Source organism: Echiichthys vipera (genome assembly GCF_963691815.1).
Source record: "Echiichthys vipera genome assembly, chromosome: 13".
NCBI lineage: Eukaryota > Metazoa > Chordata > Actinopteri > Perciformes > Trachinidae > Echiichthys > Echiichthys vipera.
In genome coordinates this window covers 20,073,608-20,093,743 of record NC_139838.1, presented here as the reverse complement: position 1 = coordinate 20,093,743, position 20,136 = coordinate 20,073,608, and the positions used below count along the sequence as shown (strand labels likewise).

The window sequence follows — 20,136 nt, the reverse complement described above, 5'->3', positions numbered from 1 at the left end:
ACATCCTATCAGGCCGGTAGATAGCGCTGGGATAATAAACGGGAGGGATGCTGCAAACGACACGTATATTTATTTCTATTGTGGGGAGCATGAAACATTCATTTCCTTTAATAATCATGCATAAAACACACCTTTTTGTCTTCCCACTCTACTCACAACACTGTCGACAATATGACAGCCAAAAGATCACACATCAACAACATATTTACACATAGCTTTTATTGCAAAAAAAAAAAAAAACATGACATGACAGGAGTGTGGCTAAGAGTTTAAGACCCTGTCATCACAAATTCTATATCAGTAATTATACCATGTAGATAAAATGCGGGGTAAAGAGTGCACAAGGCAGTCTGAGAGTGGGCCCATCTTACATTTTTAGGTTATCAATATCAATTTATGATACAGGGCAGTCAGGACTTAGACACTAGAAAGTCATTCAGAACTGTGGGTTCTTCTTTATCACTGTTGGTGCTTTTGAGTGTCTGACAGAAAACAACGTCAGTCTCATGCTGGGCTGTCAGTCTGATGCTGCATCATTGTATATTAAAAGTAATTCTGCATTAGTCTGCGATTGTTCTTTTTTTTATTTCTAGTTGATGTCTGAAGAGTGTGTCCATCTCTTTTTGTTCCTCACTTCTTCTTCTCTTCCTCCTTTTTGCCTTCTGGCTTGTTTCCTGTCTGGGAGGCCAGGGAGCCCATGGCGTTGCGGATGGCCTCGTTGTTTGGGTCGACACCAGGCAGGTTCTCCAAGACGCTCTGAAGGAACTCCGGGTCTTGCATCACATCATAGTCATCTTCCTCCTATTTAATGACAATGTATACAATGCATTAGGATGGATTTGGTCTCGGTTAAGGTGGTTGTACGGTCGAACGGGGGTAATACATGTTTGTGTACACAGGCCTGTACCTTTCACTTTTGTCTTTTAATCAAAGAACCAGATATTTTCTAACACAGTTGTTCATTTGTTTAAACTGATGATTCACTTTTACTTCTAGGATCCTAGAAGCCAGACATAAGTCCACTCCACTCTTTGCAACTCTACTGAGAATACACAAGGGCCAGGTGAGCCCTATTTAACAATTGCTCATTTTTAAACATGTCGTGACTCACCTTGGCTGATTCTGCGGTGTCCATGGGAGCTTCTGTGTCCATTTCTCCGTACTCTGTTCACAGAACAAGTGACAAGAACTTAACTTTAGTCATGTTAGAGCTTGTGTTTTGTTTTGTTTGAATAAAGTGATGCCACCTAAAGGTGAAAGGTCGACAAAAAGCATAAAGGAGCAACTCCTCCCGGCCTAATTAATAGAATGAGGTGGAGGCGCACATGGAAGCCATCAAACAATAGTTCTCATCTGCAAGCAACAGAAACGGAAACAAATAGGCCTGAAAGGACTTTTAGAGACAAGAATATTATTTAAATGTTGTGTCTTTTTTTAAATTTCACTGGTGAAGTTTTGTTTAATTTATGAATGTATTAAATTTTTGATTGTTCAGAACAGTGAAGAAAGACATCAAGATCAACAGATGTAAGTTCCTCAGTGTTGAAACATCACAGCGTATAGTGGCCAATCGTGGAAAAAGAAGTCACGACAATACATACCAGCACCAGAGACTGGCCATAAGTGATGTAAGAGCATACATTTGTATGATCGAAAGGAACTCACCTCCTCCAGCAAGAGACATCTGCATGGCGTATGCTATCTGCTCCTCCTCTGTCATGCTGCTGAAGTCAGGAAGCACTGCTGCACCGCTCTCAGGCTGAGAGACTGACATCTTCAATAAGGCCTCCTCTGATTCTGTTAGAAAATCAATCAAAACTTAGTTTCATTCATTCACATGCTAACAATTATCACAATCAGCACTGTCTCATAAAGTAAAGCAACTATTTGTCATCCTCCAATTTACCGTCTGCACTGGGTGTGGGCATTCCTGCCTCAGCTGCAGAAGCAACAGCAGCTCTGCGGGCCTCTTCCTCCTGCCTCTGTCGCTGCTCCTCCATTGATACACGGAGGGCCTGAAGGAATGCAAAGGGACAGCACAGTGAGAAAAAAAGGCAAAGGGCGGGGATTCAAACTCTAAAATGTTGTCCAAAATGACCTAGTCTAGCTAAAGCTTTTCGCATTCTTTGCCTGTTTAAAAGGGATGCCCGTAGCCTATCATGGTCTTTATCACGCCCTGTCTTTGCAACAAACAGATTTTAGAGAAGAAAAGTCACATTCCTTTATTGTTGCTATTTTCAGTATTAAGCAGCATTACATTAGCTTTCTAAACTCAGACTGGCTCCAAGAAGCTGATACACATATATTTGCTACGGTATGTTAACAGCATTTCACACAGTGGTGTGAGTAGAGACACATCTTGAATGGAGCATCGGTTTTCCCCTCTATTTGTACAACTGCTATATATATAATCAGTTAATAATAGTTTTTTAAGTTATTGTAAGAAACAGGATTCTTTGCTTTAAAAGAACTCTTTGACTTTATTAGCCAATACTTACACTAGGTACTAGAATAAAATGTTTACTGGCACTTGACACACATCTATATCATGCTTACCAGGGCAAGTTCTGGATCAGCACTGGGATCCACACCAAACTCAAAGTCGCTGGCACCAAGACCCATCATGGAGCCTCCTTCCCCGGCAAGGATGGGAGAGGAGAGCAGCGCGTCAGCCAGACTGGGCCCTGGAGGCACTGTGACCAGGTGGGAGCCTGTCCCCTCTTTCCCATTTAAAGTGTTTATAAAAGCGGTCAGCTTCTCTGTGTTCAGCTCCTGAATAAACATTTGGAGACAGATGGCAAAGCCGGTTGAAAACAAAAACCATAAAAAGGAAGAAATGGTCATATATGAAAAAGTCACGAATTCCTCACCTCTTCTCCAAAGTTGATAATATCCACATTCACTTTCTCTTTTTTCAAGCGCTTTGCCAACTTGACAAGCTGCAGAATCAGCAGGTGGGACAGAAGCAGGTTGTGATGGAGAAGGACAGACATTTATTCATTAACGGTGATATAGATATTTGGAGAATTATCTCTATCATGATGTACGATCGGTAGAACAACATTTCTCTCTCTTAGCAAAAAATGTCGTATAAGACTTCAAACTCACATCTTTTTCATTCTCCTCCACAGGACTCCCAACAAAGGCAATGATCCTCATCTTGTGGTTTTTTCCTTGCCTGTGTTTTAGGGCCAGCTAGGACAGGATAAACATAACAAAAATATGTCCACTCAAAAAATGACTGATGCAGAAACCAAAACTTGCGGTTTTACCAATTAAGGCCCCGTTTACACGACAACGCTCCCGGTTGAAAACGACAAAATATTTCATCAGATGTGCCTTTCATGACAGCGTTTTTGGGGCTTAAAAACGCAAAAAAGTGAAACTACACTCCTAATCTTAATAACGCTCCACTGTTGTGTTCCCGTCTAAAGAGGTGAAAAGGCTAAAGTGTGCACTGATCTGCTCACGCCGGCTCAGGTTGTGTAAATGTTTACGTAACATCCATGTGCGGAGAACAGGTAAACAACAACAAACATGTGGGATTATTTCTATCAGTCGGACATTCAAGTGTCCTGGGTGGGAGCCGAGGCAGTGGGAGGCTGCACACCATGCTGCAGATCCCTGTCACTGTACGGCGTCCTGCCTCTCCGTTATCAGGGAGGGAAGTAGAAGGAAGTTTCTACACATGCCCGAGCTCTGGGTGGTGTTGTGTGGCAGTGCTTCACAGCTCCATCTAGCCTCCTGATGTGCATACTACATCAAATTTCACACACTTTTGGGTGATCGTATGCACGCAGATTTCCCCCCAAAGATGCTCGTCTCAACGCGGAATTAAAAGTGAGAACGCGTCGCCACTTTTGCGTTCCTTTTCTAGATCGTCTTCGTCTAAACAGGGCCTAAGTAATCGCTAGGTAGAGCCTTCTTTTAAGCTTGAAACAAATGATTGAAAATAGAAACATCCAAGTTACACACATGAGCCACTCTGATGCCCGTGCAGAAGCAGATATTTCCCTTGGGCTGGACAGCGTGGAGTTTGGACAGGATGCGGCCAGAATCTGGTGTCAGTGTGGTCAGGACCTCACAGTTACTGCATGGAAACAGAAAGACATGGTTATCCACCGTCAGCAACCAGGTACAACAAAACTAATTGTGCTATAAAGTGTTGATGAAGTGGTTTGAGGAATGTCACAACTTCTGACTATCTCTGTTAAATAGATTGAGAAAAACTTACTTTGCCATAGTGATGAGGCCCACGTTGTTTTCTGGATTGCTTCGTGTTTTGGAGTGGCAAACAATGTTGACAGCATCTTGTTGAGCCTGTAGTCTCGTTGGTAGAAAGTCTCCATTTCTCATGTATTCACTGTTGTCCACACTGGGGAAAAATATCAGTTTGGTTTAACGTGACTCAGATACATGACTCAAAGTAGGTTTATATATATATATATATATTTATATATAAATGAAATAATATCTTTTTCCACAATGTTATTTACAAATTCTTATTTAATTCTTCTTATATAACTCTTCTTTCAATGGAGATAAGAATGTTATATCATGATGACATAACATAAGTAAACGTAAGAAGAAAGAGTAATACACAAAAAAAGGGGTAGAAAATAAAGCAGTAAATATAGCCTAAATAAATACAAAAATAACTTTAATTGAAAGGTAGGCCATATAATAAAACAATCTTGTAGTATAGCAGCTGTATACAAATATCAAGTAAAGCAAATACTTTTATGATAAATAATTATTTGGATAGACTCAAAATAATTCCCAAATTTAATTTTGAAGGGGTTAAAAGTTGGCAGAGATTTTGAAATTTTAGCTTTATGGATGTAAAACTTTAAATTTTATTTACACAAACAAACTTACAACAGTGATTACTGTTCAATCTTCAAACAATAGTAACAATACAATATCGCTCGAGGTGGTGCATGTATCCGAAATAAAACAAAACACCAATGTACAAAAATCATTTCAGATCAAATTCATTACAAATGGCTTTGGTTTTCACAGCTTTGTAGTTGGTGCAATACTTTAGTGTCCAGTTAGGAGTCAAAGTAAGAAATGAAAATAAATAAAATTGGGTTTCTGGTTTGCAAATGTGGTGGTGTGTATATAGAATTTAGCTAATAAGAAGAAAATCTTAATAACATACAACTTTTTGACATGAAATATATTTTCAAAAATACCAAAATATAAATAAAATCTAGTTTGAGTTGTATACCTAACTTTCTGTCTATTAAGAGGTTAATGTCATGCCACAGTGTTTGACTAAAAGAGCATTCCCAAAACAGATGGTGTGTTGTTTAATCTGTGATGTGACAAAAGGAGCAGAGGGGATCAACATTTAACATAAATCTTACAATAACAGAATTAACAGGATAACATCTGTGCATTGATTTCAGACACCTCTCGCACCTTGAGATTAAAAAAACACTCCCTGTGTAATAACCATGTTTTTCCCCATTCTACATAAAAAAAAAATGATTACTCCAGAAAACTATAGAGGCAGGTTAATCATTGTGCATGTTTGTATTAATTCCCTTAAACACTTATTATACGAAAAGTTTTCAAGTTTGTCATTTAAAGGAACAGTTGACGTCACAATGTAAAAGCAGCGTTAGCACGGTTGGCTAACGTTAGCAAGCGGTGACACCACATACGTCGAAAGTCTAATCGTCGGCGCTGTCAGTTGATTATTTCGATGGAAATCACTCAAGTGTGAAGAATAGCATCTCCGCGTGTTGTTGTATTTGTTTTAGTTGAACAAATACTTCATTAAAAAGCAGCAAATCTGAGCTAACTTCAGCTACAATGACTCAGCCGGTCGACACTGCGTTAGCCTGCTAACCGTCACCAACGGTCAAATATCTTCATACACTTCCTCTAAATTCAGGTCGAAGCATCTACAGAGACATTATTTATTATACTTTCACATGAACGTCTAACGGGTCAACAACTACACAAAAAACACGGATTTGTACAGTTCTTACCAGACCATAGTACTTTCAAGCCCCATTTTGGAAACTTCTTGTTGCTTTCTGTCGTAATCTTACAAGCGCGCACGCTATTGGACAAAGACTGAGCAACGCGTGATGTGATTGGTCAGGCTTTTTATTTATCTTGTTTTACTCTGTAGCACTTTGAACAAGAAAACAATGAAAAGTGCTTAACAAAAAAAATATTATTATTATTATAGCCATAGTTTGGGGATAAAACTCCCAACTCAGGGTCCTTACTTACTCGCCTTGTGTTGAGCGTTTTACATTTTCTTGTTGTTGAAAGATAAATAAAAAGTGGATGCTGCTTTAACTCAGTTGTCATGGAGATAGCTCCAAATACATAAAATGTCCAATGGTAAATTTAATTTGGTATTTTATTTATAGTGCCAAAGTATAACAAAAGTTATCTCAAGACACTTTACATATAGAGTCGGTCTAGACCACATTTAGTCTTATTTGAGACCCAACAATTCCTCCATGAGCAGCAGCAAGTCACACTATCTATAATAACAATAATATCTATATACAGTATGCATACGGCAAACCTTCCTTTCCAATACTCTAATGAAGTATATCTTAATTCTAACATTTTCATAGAAATGGTACTCTTTTTGGCAAATCCATACATTTAATTTCCTGACTAATGAAGGTACTTCATGTATTTTATCTATGCAAAAAATTAAATTACATCTGATATTTCCACAAACTAGTCATGTTTATTTAAACATTGCAAGGGTGGAGTACACCAAGAAATATAAAAGGGATAGCGACAGTACTATAATAGTCAAACAAAACCAAATATGTTTTTTTCTTTAATAATTTCAGAAATGTACAAAAACATTACATCCCCAAAAAGCAAGAGAGAGAACTTCTAAATACATATTCTGTGAAAAGGCATTGCTGTGATTCTTGCATAGAGATGTATGATGTTTGTATAATTCAAAGACAAATTAAGACCAATTACAGTATACAGAAAAACAGTGATATGATGATTTAACAGTAGTTATGAGTGTTTACTCTGCAACAGTAACCAGCCTTAGAAACAGGCTTGCTGTGAGAGAAAGGCACATTTTCAATCACCATTTCTAGACATTTTGGACACCAGAGCCATACATACAATAATAAATACTATAATACATATGACTATGTACATGTTTGGTTCATAGGCTGCATTTGCTTTGGAGTTTTTACAACAAGACACAGTTTCACTTTAAATATAGGGACAGAGCATTTTCTGACAGTTTGATTTAAAAGCCAGCAGAATAAAATAACCACATACCATTTACAGTGTGTATACAAATGATGCTTGTTCATCCTATCGTGTTTGGAAAATTGTCAATTCATTTAATATACTGCACCTTCTATTCATCCAGGAATGTATGCTGTAGACAAATAATGTTGTTGTATATGCAACCATCTTTCAAATGATCATTTTACTGATTTATTTCATGCTTTCAGACTAAAAATTAGTAATTTCTCGTACATATCTGCATTTTCAAATATTAAACAATTAAGACATTTGAGCGCTGAAATTAACTTGAATAGATCCACCAAATACTGTATCTACCAGTTTAAGTTTACAAAAAGCAGAATAGTTTTGTCTTTTGTACTTTTACACAGCAGGCAGCCATCATCGTGTTTTTCTAGTGTTTTATAAAAAAAAAAAAAAAAAAAAAAACCCCAACTATACCTTATAGTCTCAAAAATATCTTTAAGTTACTGGGTTTGCTGGTTCAGAGCATGAGAAAGGCACAGTTTGTAGTTAAAAGCCAATCACATTCAACAATAACAACAACAAATCAACAAAAACAAATCAACAAAAGCAAATTTAATAAGAGAAGGTGTGAAAATATCCTGGTGGGGAAATTGCAGCAACAAAGGTTACATCGTAATTTATAAAAAACAGTTAATGAGTTTAAAAAAAAGCAGGGACAGGAATTCAAAAAGCAGAAAATATAACATTTAAACGGCAATACATCATGAATCAGTATGAAAATATATATAAGCATCGATATGTGGTTGACATACGTAGTACTCACATTTGAGTAATTCATATTATATATATATAGCTTTTTTACTTTTAGCAGCGGACTACTGCAAATAGTAGAAAAGTGTAAATAGAAATAAAATGCAGTACCACCCATGTTTATAGTTTTAAATATTAAGCAGCAAAGTCAAAACTCCTACCAACAAACATCGCTAGTTTTCTTTTGACCAGTGCATCCAACTCTGCTTGGACAGAGGATACACCACGCTCAAGCTAAATTCTTTTTATATGTGGTTAAAATGTAAAAAACTACAACAAAACGCACGCACACACTTCATCCATCCATCTTCAACCGCTTAGTGGGGGGGGTCCCAGCTGACATAGGGCGTTAGGCGGGGTACACCCTGGACAGGACGCCAGTCTATCACGGGGCGCATAGAGACAGACACTCACACCTACAGACAATTTAGAGTCATCAATTAACCTAACACCTACATGTCTTTGAACTGTGGGAGGACACAGGGAGAGCATGCAAATTCCACACAGAAGGGCCCCAGCCGGGATTCGAACGTGAAAACCCTCTTGCTGTGTGGCGACAATGCTCCGCACCACCGTGCTGCACACACGCACAAACTTTACTAACATAATTGTAAAACAGACATTGTTCTTACACTCATTGGCCTGTAGGTGGTACAAATCACTACATCTTTAGGTCTAAACTGCCGCTGCTGACGTACAATTATATAAAAATATTCCTACTTAACAAAATCGTGTTGTGTTCACTGCAGTTTTGGAATACGTACACACTGTACTGAACCAACAGGAACACTATGAGACAGTGCATTTTATGTACTACATGTACTTAAAAAAGTTAGCTACACTCTGCTCTTTTAGAAACAGGCTTTGTTCTTTTATAGCCCCAATAAGACACCTGCTTGAACTGCAAACATTTACTTTATTATTATTACTATTACTACAATATCATAAATTATAATGAAAAACAAAGTGATTGTACCGAATTTAGAAGACACTTTAAAGTGAATGCTGTGTTTTTGCTCACTGAGCTCTGGCAAGAATGGCGACTCAACTTCCCCCTAAGAACTAAAAGGTGAGGTGTTTCCTTTTCATATAAAATGATCCAAAGGCCATAAAATGCTAACAGCTCCTTTAAGGTTTGGTCTGGTGCATTAGTTGCCATGACAACAAAACTCAGCTGGATCTCCAACTCTGTGAGAGACTAAAAAGAAGACGGGGTGCGCCCCAAACTTAGCTGACTAACTCACTAGTCTTGCTTCATGAGACAGGCCCCGGGCCACTGTCTGTTGTGGGGCTTTGTCCACAGCCCTCTGAGAATCATTTCCTTGGTCACACACGGACATAAGCCAGTCTACACACTAAACCTGAAACTCATATCAGATCGTACAGTATAACATTTTATATCAACCTTTGACCGGAACATGAGAGGTGAAATCTAGGATTCACAGCCCATTAGTAAAATAGCTGGGTTAAAGGTGCTATAGATGACATTCAGAACGTTAATATAGCAGAAAACTTATATTTGCTATGTACAGATATAGTGAAGTAATAGCGTCCTAAGCAGATAATTAAGTCACTCTCCCTCTGGGTGGGTTGTAATCCGAGCTTCTTTGTTCTGATAGCCAGGCTGGCGGTGTGTGCATGTGAGTCCCTCCCCTTTGAAAGTGTTATCCCCAGACTAAATGTCGTATATAGCACCTTTTTTAAATAAAAACTGCAAGCTGAGGATCGCCTCTTTTTCCAGCATGATTTGCATTCAGAGTATGCAAAAAAAGACAGCTTACTCAGTATGAATACAGTAATTTCTTCAAAAAAAACAACCCCTTTTTATTTAAAACTGTGTTCCCAACCCAAATGACATGGTTTTGTGTTAAAGTCAAACATTTAGAAAAAACAATACTTTAGGCCTGGGCCTTTGGTGATAGGACAGACACACAGACACAGAGTTTCCAGGAGGATGAGCTACAGCAATTTGGCAAACACAAAAGTGGAATTCATTTTTTAAAAAAGGAGACAATTACTTTGAAACAATGCTTAGAAAAGTCCTCATGTTACACTCTACATCGAATGTGGCTAAGTTGAGCACATCAGTGCCATGAACAGTCTTTGTTTGTGCACCGAAGCATTCCTATGAGATGAATGATAGTGTTCAGTAACCACAGCATTAATGCACCCACAATTACTAGTGTCAGAACACAGCCACCCACTTACATGCTCACACCATGTTGAGATATGGAAATAAAAGTGCAAAAACAAAAAAAGTAACGTTTAATATCCCACTTGGTCTCGCTGACACACTGCATAATGTTACCTCAAATCACCCCAGTGGAGTCATTTCATCCGTGTTCATTACAGCCTCCAGCATGGCTCGCTTCTTTTGAGTTCATTTTTCTACACCTGCAAACCAAAAGCAATAAGGTAAATGCATTTTAAAAACATGTGGTATATGTAAAAAGTAGTTTGAGAAATGTTACCAACTTACAGAGCATTTGTTTGCATGAGGAACAATGTCACTGAGTGAGATCGCATCCTCGGAGCCGATACTTTCATCATACTGAGCTCTGCAAACAGCACAAGCAGTGTCAGTGAACTGAGCCTTAATACAACATGAAACACTGAATGTGGAAAGATATATCAATTAAATAAACAAAAATATTGTGTTTTTTAGCCAAGTTTCATGCTGTTATTTAAAAATAACTATCATTTCCTTTAGATTAGGCCGATAAAGATGTTTGACACAAGATGGCACTTATAAATCTGCACACACTGAATGACATGCGGACTTCCCTGAGGTTCTGGTTAAGGGACATTTTCCCTTTAGTTGAGCAGCCTTCACTTCACTCACAAGAGGTCTAACAACTAAATAAATGTAGTTACACTTTGGTGTGGTGGATGGTTGGAGTCAGCCAGCAGCAGTATGAGAGGTGGGACTTTGCAGAAGGTATTTCTGAGGCTCTAATCCAAGCTCAAAGTCTTTGAGAAATGTAAATACCTCATTCACCATAACAGATTATATTTACTACAACAATTTTTTGCATTATCAGCTAATCAGCTGGAAATCTTTTTTTACACTGTGGTGTCTGGTAACACATCTGTTTGCAAACTCTAATAATCATGGTTCATATTTAATCACTAGCTATTACACATTGTAATTAATGAGAGTACAAAACCAATTTTAATATGCATGGCGTCTGCATGTTCTCAGACAGCCCAGAGATATGCAGGTGTTGGTGACTCTAAATTGCCCGTAGCTGTGTATGTGAGCGTGAATGGTTGTGTATCTCTATGTGTCAGCCCTGTGATAGTCTGCCGTCTTGGTCAAGGTGTACCCCTTCCCGCGCATAATGTCAGCTGGGATTGGTCCAACCCCCCGCGACCCGACAAGGATAAGCAGCTCCACCTGATGGATGGGTGAATACTGACGATGATCTCTCAATGTGTATTTTCCCCTCTTACCTCTTGGAGGTGCTGTGCTCCTGGTCTTTGCTCGATGTGTTGGTTAAACCTTCTCCCACTGTATTTACGGCGTCCTGATAGACAGGCGGAGGCTGACTTGTTGGAGCAGATCCAGGGTTTCCCGAGGAGGAAGAGGAGGAGGGGACTGCGGTTTCAGTAGTGTTACCAACAACGTCACTGGGCGGTAAGGTCTTAGGGAGGAGGTCAGGTCGACCTGAATGCATGACTGGGTGGAACGGGAGGGAAAACTGTTAATACTGGGTTGTGAAAGAAGCACTTCACATGCTGGTACATGCTGATGGACTTGATCTCTGCGGGAATCCAACTAAATTAGTTTTCAACATCCCAGCTGCAGTCTGAAATCCTAGTTCCAGTTCTTACCGTGGTCTCCGTCGGTGTCTTCTTTGGGCTCAGAGCTCACTTGTTGTTGGAGTGAAGGGTGCTGGCTGTTGTAGCTGGTTTGGGTTGACAGAGGCGGCCCAGAGCCAGCTGCCTTTCTCAAAGGACCATGTGTCACAGCACGCCGCTTCTTAGATGGTGAGGTCTTTACTAGAGAAAAGAGGAAAAGTGTCAATTAAGAGGCCTTAAAGTGAGACAGGCGTTACTGGCTCCATTTTGGTGTTGGGGCACCAGTGGGAGGAAAAGCACAGCGGAGGGTGTGGCAACGCAACATGGTGCCAAGATGAATTCCATAATATTTTCATTACTTTCTTTGGTGAAGGCACACCTTCTTCTTCACATTTTCATTCTGTTTTTCCAACTGACATGATCTGTGATCAGACAATTAACTTTTGTTGGTTTAATGTCAAGAAGATGACGATGATTCTTACTCTGTTAGTTTGTTGCCTACACTGACAGCCTTTCCTTTACTCCGCTGACTCTCTTTATATTTGTCTGGCAGCAGATATCCATTTCATCGCCAGTCTCTAATTGTGCACCAGAGTGTTGCAAAATATAAAAATTTAATAATAATGAATTCAACAAGTCATCATCTGCTCTTTTGTTCGAATGGTTGAGCTGTTGTATTTATATATGATATTCTGCATGTCCAAGACACGCCGTTTCACTGGAGACAAAAGACAGATTTAAGTGTTTTTTGTCCAGATGTGAACTGTGCCACGCCACAAGGTTTACAATACTTATACTCATACACATATAGTTACAGTATATACTTACATGATATTTTCTTGAAGACTTCATTGCACATGAATTTCTGAAATCGTTCTGCGTAGAAACTCGGCCTGTGTACCGATACAGTGTCCTACAGAAAAAAAAATGATTGCAGGAGTTATATATAGATATTTTAATTTAAAACACAGTTAAATGAGCCTAGTCGAGGTACCTTACCCCATCATGAACCAAAGCTTTCCACGAGTGTTCAAGCTTCTTTACTAATCTGAAAAACAACACATATACCCAGTATTACGCTCAATACTGTGCCTGAACACGTCCCGTGTAGACTTTTTGCAAAAGACTGTGCACACATACCTGTAGGACTGCAGAATGTCAATGATACCAATATACACCAACAACCTCTCGCCTTTTGAGTTTTGTGCTGGGATTCCTCCCGTTCTGTAAATAACAGAAAAAGTATATATAATTTACTTCTCTTTCATTTCTGTCAGTAAATGTGACGACTTCGGCCACTGAAGCGGCGTCACTCACTTGTCCTCTGTGTCCAGTGATCCCATGGTCCCTGACTCAGCCTGGATAGCCTCTATAGCAGTGCTGTACAGGGACTTTTGTCCCTGTGGCCTTCTTTGGTCCACAGCCCCGGCCACCGCTTCTTCGCTGGCCTGCTCTACACAAGCCTGACTTACATTGTGGATCCCTACCAGAAGGCTGTAGTCCATAATCTTAAAACTTTGCAAAAGCTGAATGGAAAACAAGGAACACACCAAAGCATTGATTACAAATTTTGTTTTGCTAATAGACTGTGTATTTATGCAGATTTATCTCAAATTCTTACCAGACAGTCTCTATGGATGGTCTTACAAACAGCATTGTACTTGTCCCCGTCCAGTAACAGCCCCTCACGCATGTCCTGCATGAAATCCAGGTCCTTGTACGTGGGCACGGCCTTTCCCCTCTCTTTAGCTGAAGCCCGTCGCTTGTGGGTGGAGCCTTTTAGATCGTACTTGAGGTGCATCCGTACAGCGCTTGGAAGCAGATTGTTCATGACTGCAATGCGAATGTTCTTACCCGCTGCCTGGACGCAGTAGAGTCCGTAAAACTTTGGTAATAAGGTCCGTTTGTTCTGGTTCAGGTTCTGAAGGACACAAACAAACGAGTTACAGTAAACACATTGTTAAATTATGCAGTCAGTAACAAATATGCCATTAAATGTTTGATATGTTTGCTTAAAAAATAATTTATACTATTAATCGATTATCAAAATAATTGCTAATTAATTTTCATTCACAAAGTTTTATTGAACAGCACACCAGTGGTTTACATTTGATGGATAAATAGACAAGAGGATAGTGATTAGAAGTCAGTCCATAGTTTTACAGTGTGCAACAGTTACGCGCACATTTAATCTGCAGACGCCATCTTGTACCTGAAGCCACTCGAATCTTACCATGAAGTATCCTGGAAGCAGTTTCTGTAGAAACTCCGCCTCTTTGTGCTGCACCGTCTTAATGATGTACTCATCATCACTGGAGACGTAGAAGAGAGATCCACTGGCCCCGGAGTTTGACAGTTCAATCAGCGGCTCATTACACAGAGAGTACTGTAACCAGACCAGAGCGCAGTAGTTAGACATGTGACAGAAACCAGAAAAACACAGACTTACAGGGTTGAAACAGGCCAGCTGTGCCTTTTACATCATCAGCAGCTCCACCCCTAGTAGGGTTGCCACATTTTGAGACTTTCATGGTATGATAACGTCTCAGAAATATCACACCATTAAATTCAGTTACAATTACCCTTTCAATACCATAGATAAGCAACTGTATGATAACGGATGATCATTTTCATACCATGGTGTACCATAAAACCCTTACCCCTAGTGTCTCTTCAGCCCGTTATTTCACACTTCCCTAGTTCTCTGCTTTCAGTTCCTCAATCACACCTTTCTCTTCACAGTTCACAGCTCTTTTCCTTTCTTCAGAGCCGTTCTGCTCGCACATTTTCTTAATAACACAGATGCTGCGTAAACAAGATTACCATGTAGTCATCAGGCCGGATGCCAAACATCTCCCTGAAGTAGCGGAAAGCCATTGGGGCGTACGTCTTGAACCTGAAGTCTCCATAGTGGTGGGCTGGTGTCAGGTTACTGCCCTCACTGCCAATAAAAGACAGAAGAGGCGGGAGATTAGATCACATACAAAGGAGGTTAAGTAAAGGAGCAATAATGTAGTACAAACAAAACAGCATCTTTACAATATATCCTTACTTCCAAATTAAGACTCACCATGGAAAGAAGATGCTTTCCACCACTTCAAAGTCCTGCAGCAACACGTCTCTCTCAGGTTTCTGACTTAAGCTGCCCACCGTGTGTGTGATGCCTAACTGGATAGCGCCTTGCAGGGCGGACGATGTTGTCTGGCAAACAAACGAGTATCAAACATCAAATGCGGTTCAAATCTGTCTTTGGTTGATAAATTATTAACTAATCCCCACAATATGACTTGAAAACACTGACAATAAACAGAAAAAAATATCTTATTCCCATTTGCAATATACAGTTTTTCATATTATTATACATTAACACTAACAGTGAGCGTAGAGCTGCAACAATTATTTGATTAATCTATTAACAGAAAATTAATCTGCAGCTTTCATGTTTTAAGAAAAGACTCCAAACATTATATCTATACAACATTATATATTTGAGTTTTGGACTGTTGGTCACAGGAAATAAGGAAAATGTCACCTGTGACTATTGAAAGTTTATAGACTTAGCGATTAATCAAGAAAATAGCTCATGAAAATAATCGTTCGTTGCAGCTCCAAGTGAGTGAATGTAAATGTGTGTGATGGACCTCCCACCTTCTTGTATGTCGTCTCCCCAGTGGGATCAATTCCACGATGGCCAATTGTTTTTTTCATGGCCGGAGACATGCTGGTGCTCGGACTCTGTCGGTATAAACATGGTGGAAGGAAAATTACAAATGCAAAATAACTCATTCCAAGTCTGCAGCAATAAGAAATATTCTCATGTTTCAAAGAGGAAGGAATAGAAGATGCGTCAACTAAATGTCTGTAAATTCTGTGAATATGAACGCAATGTGTGTTTCCTAACTGACACTGAAGTACATCACGCATTTCCTGCGTTTCTTACCTCAGGAGAGGCATATTTTCGAATCCCAGTTGTATCTAGAGAAAAAAGTAGAAGAAACGTACAAGTTAGAAAGTAATACACGATAAAAAATATTCAAAGATGTTCAAAGTTAGGGTTGGCAGAATTTGTTTTGCATCATTTAGCAAACATTTAATAACAACCTTTGAGGATATTGTGATTCCAGTGGTCTGAGAGAAAACTAGAGCTCTGAATCTGAAAGTTTTCAGGATTTAGAAAATTTAGCCCCTGACGGGAGACTCGCACCAATCACAGATCATTTCAAAGAGCGAGAGAGCGAGCCTGACTCAAGGGCTGAAAATCCTGCAGAAAAATTGCTATTCCAGCGTTGGCTGCCTACACCAGAACCTAAAAAAGACTGATCATCAAAAGAGAGTCTGACAATAAATGCATTAAAAGTGGCAATATCGGCAAAGTGTTTTAGAGATGGAGAGAAAGCCAAAGGATCACGTCTGTGGCTAAAGCTCACGGCTACAGTTAGCAAAAGGCTAAATTATTAGCAACATTTTCTCTCCACCTCTGAAACGATTGACCAATAAAATTGACACGTTTTATTTTTAAACATGAACTTGAATCACAGTTTGTAGTAGTCTCAGTTTTTTTCCCATTGAATTGAATGATTGGTACTTGTGCGGGTTACTGTATGAAGCATGTGCATATGGACAGAGAGAGGAGAGCTGCAGGAGGAGGGGTGTTTTTTCAGATTCTGATGTTTTTTTAAGTCTTTTCCAGAAAACTGCCCACTCCAACTTCAAAACAAATGTTCACACTGGATGCAGTAATATTACACAACACAATTTCAAGCGACTTCCACCATTCCCTACTGCTGGAGAGAAAGAATGCAGCTTTGAAACAAGCATGCGGACGCACCTCATTCATTACCTCTGAGAGAAGACAGTCTCCTCCAGAACTGACTCTGCTGGTCTTTGAGTGCATTGGGAGGAATTAGATAAGTATGCTTTTACTAACCAAAGTCAACATTAGACCTGAATAGTTCACTTTTGTATTTCAGGATACACACTCGAGAAAGTGAAACAACAAAACGGAGTGGCTGTTTGCTTTTTTTAATTATTGACAGCAAACTCCAACGATTTTACACTGAACAGAGAAAATAACCCTGATAATGTTGTGATGATGTCATCAGGACACTACAAATTTAAGAAAAAAATATGTCTTACACACCGGGGATTGCGGAGTTTGAATGTTGTGATTGCTTACCAAGCTAGGAATGTCTAATACAAAAGATGATCATCGTTGCATTATGGGAAATGTAGGATCCAGATTTTTTAGAGCTTGACCCATACAAGGGAATAAAAGTGATGATTTGATCATTTATCTTTACTTCCCTTTAGATCCCTTTTTAAACTTTCTTGTTAAATAGTCCCATTTTCACACGTGTTTAGTAGTATTTGGTGCAGCTAAAACTAAAGCAGCCTCTTGTTCTAATTACTATTTCCTTGGTCCACCACATTTATTTCAATGAGGACAACACCACAAATTACAACCTCCAAAATGACCATACAAATGAGTCAACACCTCTCGTAAAGTTTTAGCAAAAAAACTGAAAACAATCCGCTTAAATGACCATATCGGGTTGCTCCAGTTTCAGACAGGTGTGCCTAATAACCTGGTAACCGAGTGTTTACAAACAATAGAGCCAGCAGAGGAAGATGAAAGATCATTTGAGGATTACATTTACGAGGTTGACTGACTTGACAAGCTGCTGCTGAGACATGTCCACATGAGGACTTGCTATCACGACAAGTGATGTCAAACACATCTGATGTGCATCTTTTGGAGGAAAGGGTGGTTTATAATAATATAGTACTTACTACCAGAGAGGCCCTGTAGCCCTGGAGGCTCCTCTGCAGCTGTGGCCATTCAGGACTCAAGACTTGGTTCAGGTGAAAACTCAGATCCTGGGAATCAAACGATGTCAGCTTTCTTTCTGTGAGCTCTTCAGTTAGCTGGTGATCTGTGTAGAGACAAAAAAAAAGGAGCTCATTAACTGCAAACACCTCTTGATGATGACTTCATGCCACAAATATTGACATCAGCCACGTTGACTGGCTCTACTGCTGCTAAAGGAGGAGCTGATTTGAAAATAAACCGGACAAGAGACAACTTTCTGCTTATACGTCTGCTGAATGGTGTAAGCTGAGGAAGTGGTAATGAATGGTAAGAGTACATGTAGCAACAGGCTGATAACTTACAGAGGAGTCTGGATTGCGACATAAACAGAGGCGAGGGGCTAACGTTAGCTGCTAACTCTGGTTCAACTTTTACAACTTTAAAAGCTAATAACTAACTAAAAACAACACAAACAAACAGTCAACTCACCCGGAAATGTTGTGGATGAGTTCCCGCTGTTTCCAGAAAAAGAAAAAATAACCCCTTTCTCTTCTAAAAGCACTGTTTTCCCTTAAAACAAATAAACAAGGAAGCAGTGCGGAAGCAGCAGTTAGTTTGCGGCAGTTCTGCGCGTGCTACCCAGCAGTAGAACAACACTTCCGGTAAAAAACATTATTTCAGAATAAAACAAAAGAAAGCAAAAACAAATCAAAGGAGCTTTATTGTGTAGTAAATGAAAGAATACATAATATTACAGTATATTTTTTAACACCTTTGACTATTAAAAACATTCTTTCGAAATAAAACAAAAGAAAGCTTTTAATGGTTGACTTTTCATTTTATATGTTTGTAATTAAAACTATATAAATACATTTATTATTATTATTATTATTATTATTATTATTATTATTATTATTATTATTATTATTATTATCACTATTATTATTATTAGTAGTAGTAGTATTATTAGTATTGTTATTATTATTATTATTATTATTATTATTATTATTATTATTATAAGCTATATAAATCAGCATGTTGCAAGGTAACAAACTACAACTGTTAGAAAAAAAGGAATAAAACAGAGTAAAAAAAAGTCTTTGTCTTTGAAATGTATGTAGCCACTTTATTAAAAAGCCTAATCAAGTAAAGCTGCTGTATCCAGTAGTGACAGAAGAAGTATTTTGATCAGTTGAGTAAGAAAAGGGAGTAATATAGTTACGTAAGTAAACATACTATAGTAAACGTACTGTACTCAACTGCATTGTATTTATGTAAATGAACACAAGTAGCCACCAAATCGACTGATAAAGTAAAAGTGTCTACTCGTTGAAATAATGGCTCCCATCAGTATTATATTGTTATAAATCATATTATTGTATCAATATTTACTAATTTATTACTATGTAAGCAATTTTTTGTGTGTGTGCAGTTGGTTGAAGCAAACTTAATTCTGTCTTTTTATTTACTTTGGATAATTTAATCTATAACAAAGCATCCTATTCTGTAAATTCATCATAGACTATTTCTTTAAATCAGTAACTAAAACCTGCAGTAGAGTAAAAAGCACCAAATCTGTGTCTGGAATATAATTAAATAGATATATGAAGTGTGGAAGCACGCAGATGGAGTAAGTACCTCAAATTGTGCAGTAAATATGCTTTGTGATATTCTGCACATTTTATACTAATTTCAAACTGTAAGATTATTATTTTAACAGCCTAACCCGTCTGTACCATTAGTACAAATGCAGACTTTTATTAGATTTATTTGTATGATCACAATCACAAATATAATTCATCCTACTCTTTTAAACAGATGCACTGTGTTTATACTGATTTGGATTTTAAACCTCCTCCTTTTATTTTAAAGCCAAACAGGAAATGTACCGACCTGTTCTTCACTTCACTTAGTAATTTAAAATATCTCAAACTGCTGACTTTTACTTTACATTGCTGGTGAGACTGGGCAGCAGCAAATTCATACTTTCCTTATTGATCACTGTTCTGTAAATAACTAATGAAGCTCATAGCGACCCTTAGTGGACACTTGTTTTATTACACATGTGGATTTTCTGTTACAAAGATAAGACTTGAACTTGTTTGTTTGTTTGTTTGTTTGTTTGTGTGTTTGTTGTTCTTATTTGAACCTCATGTTTCTCCAAAGTTATGTCACATCCACTATCAATAGCTTGTTCAGTCACAAAAAAAGCACCTGAGCTCTTTAATATCTGTATTATATGTCCTTTATTTTTCTTAACAACTACAGCAGCTTCATATCAGATCTGTCCTCTCTGGATACAATTGATCTAAGTTATAACAGTGAATATTTGCAGAGAATTGCAGTTAAAGCGTGTTTCCTGTTGTTTAGACAAAGCTGGTTAAAATACAGAGCTCTCAAAATAATAACTGACTTCAGCTGTTATATCGTCCTTACTCAGCATAAACACATCCAGCATGTCCTGAAGGCCCCGTCCTGACTCGGCATTA

The 20,136-nt window shown here is 38.5% G+C and overlaps 2 protein-coding genes across 3 annotated transcripts; both read right to left on the bottom strand.

Annotated features, from left to right (window-relative positions):
- Positions 1 to 245: 245 nt before the first annotated feature.
- On the bottom strand, positions 246 to 6,049 carry LOC310955240 (26S proteasome non-ATPase regulatory subunit 4). Its single transcript, XM_083925037.1, has 10 exons — positions 6,003 to 6,049; positions 4,235 to 4,375; positions 3,976 to 4,090; positions 3,109 to 3,195; positions 2,871 to 2,939; positions 2,557 to 2,772; positions 1,907 to 2,015; positions 1,666 to 1,797; positions 1,112 to 1,164; positions 246 to 801 (listed from the first exon to the last, which is right to left on the bottom strand). Exons 1-10 carry the CDS (start codon positions 6,026 to 6,028, stop codon positions 631 to 633), a joined length of 1,119 nt encoding a protein of 372 aa, XP_083781163.1. The 5' UTR covers positions 6,029 to 6,049; the 3' UTR covers positions 246 to 630.
- Positions 6,050 to 6,777: 728 nt separating this feature from the next.
- On the bottom strand, positions 6,778 to 18,269 carry LOC310955700 (phosphatidylinositol 4-phosphate 5-kinase type-1 alpha-like). Of its 2 annotated transcripts, XM_083925684.1 has the most exons (17): positions 18,137 to 18,269; positions 17,629 to 17,771; positions 16,679 to 16,720; positions 15,779 to 15,813; positions 15,487 to 15,573; positions 14,909 to 15,039; positions 14,662 to 14,779; positions 14,072 to 14,224; positions 13,460 to 13,759; positions 13,156 to 13,364; positions 12,979 to 13,062; positions 12,838 to 12,886; positions 12,667 to 12,751; positions 11,872 to 12,039; positions 11,491 to 11,716; positions 10,517 to 10,595; positions 6,778 to 10,431 (listed from the first exon to the last, which is right to left on the bottom strand). In XM_083925684.1, the coding sequence occupies exons 2-17, from the start codon at positions 17,675 to 17,677 to the stop codon at positions 10,426 to 10,428; spliced, it is 1,821 nt and encodes a 606-aa protein (XP_083781810.1). In that variant the 5' UTR covers positions 17,678 to 17,771; positions 18,137 to 18,269; the 3' UTR covers positions 6,778 to 10,425. The 2 variants fall into 2 exon arrangements, with proteins under 2 accessions (XP_083781810.1, XP_083781811.1); XM_083925685.1 differs by lacking the exon at positions 16,679 to 16,720.
- Between the last annotated feature and the right edge of the window lie 1,867 nt (positions 18,270 to 20,136).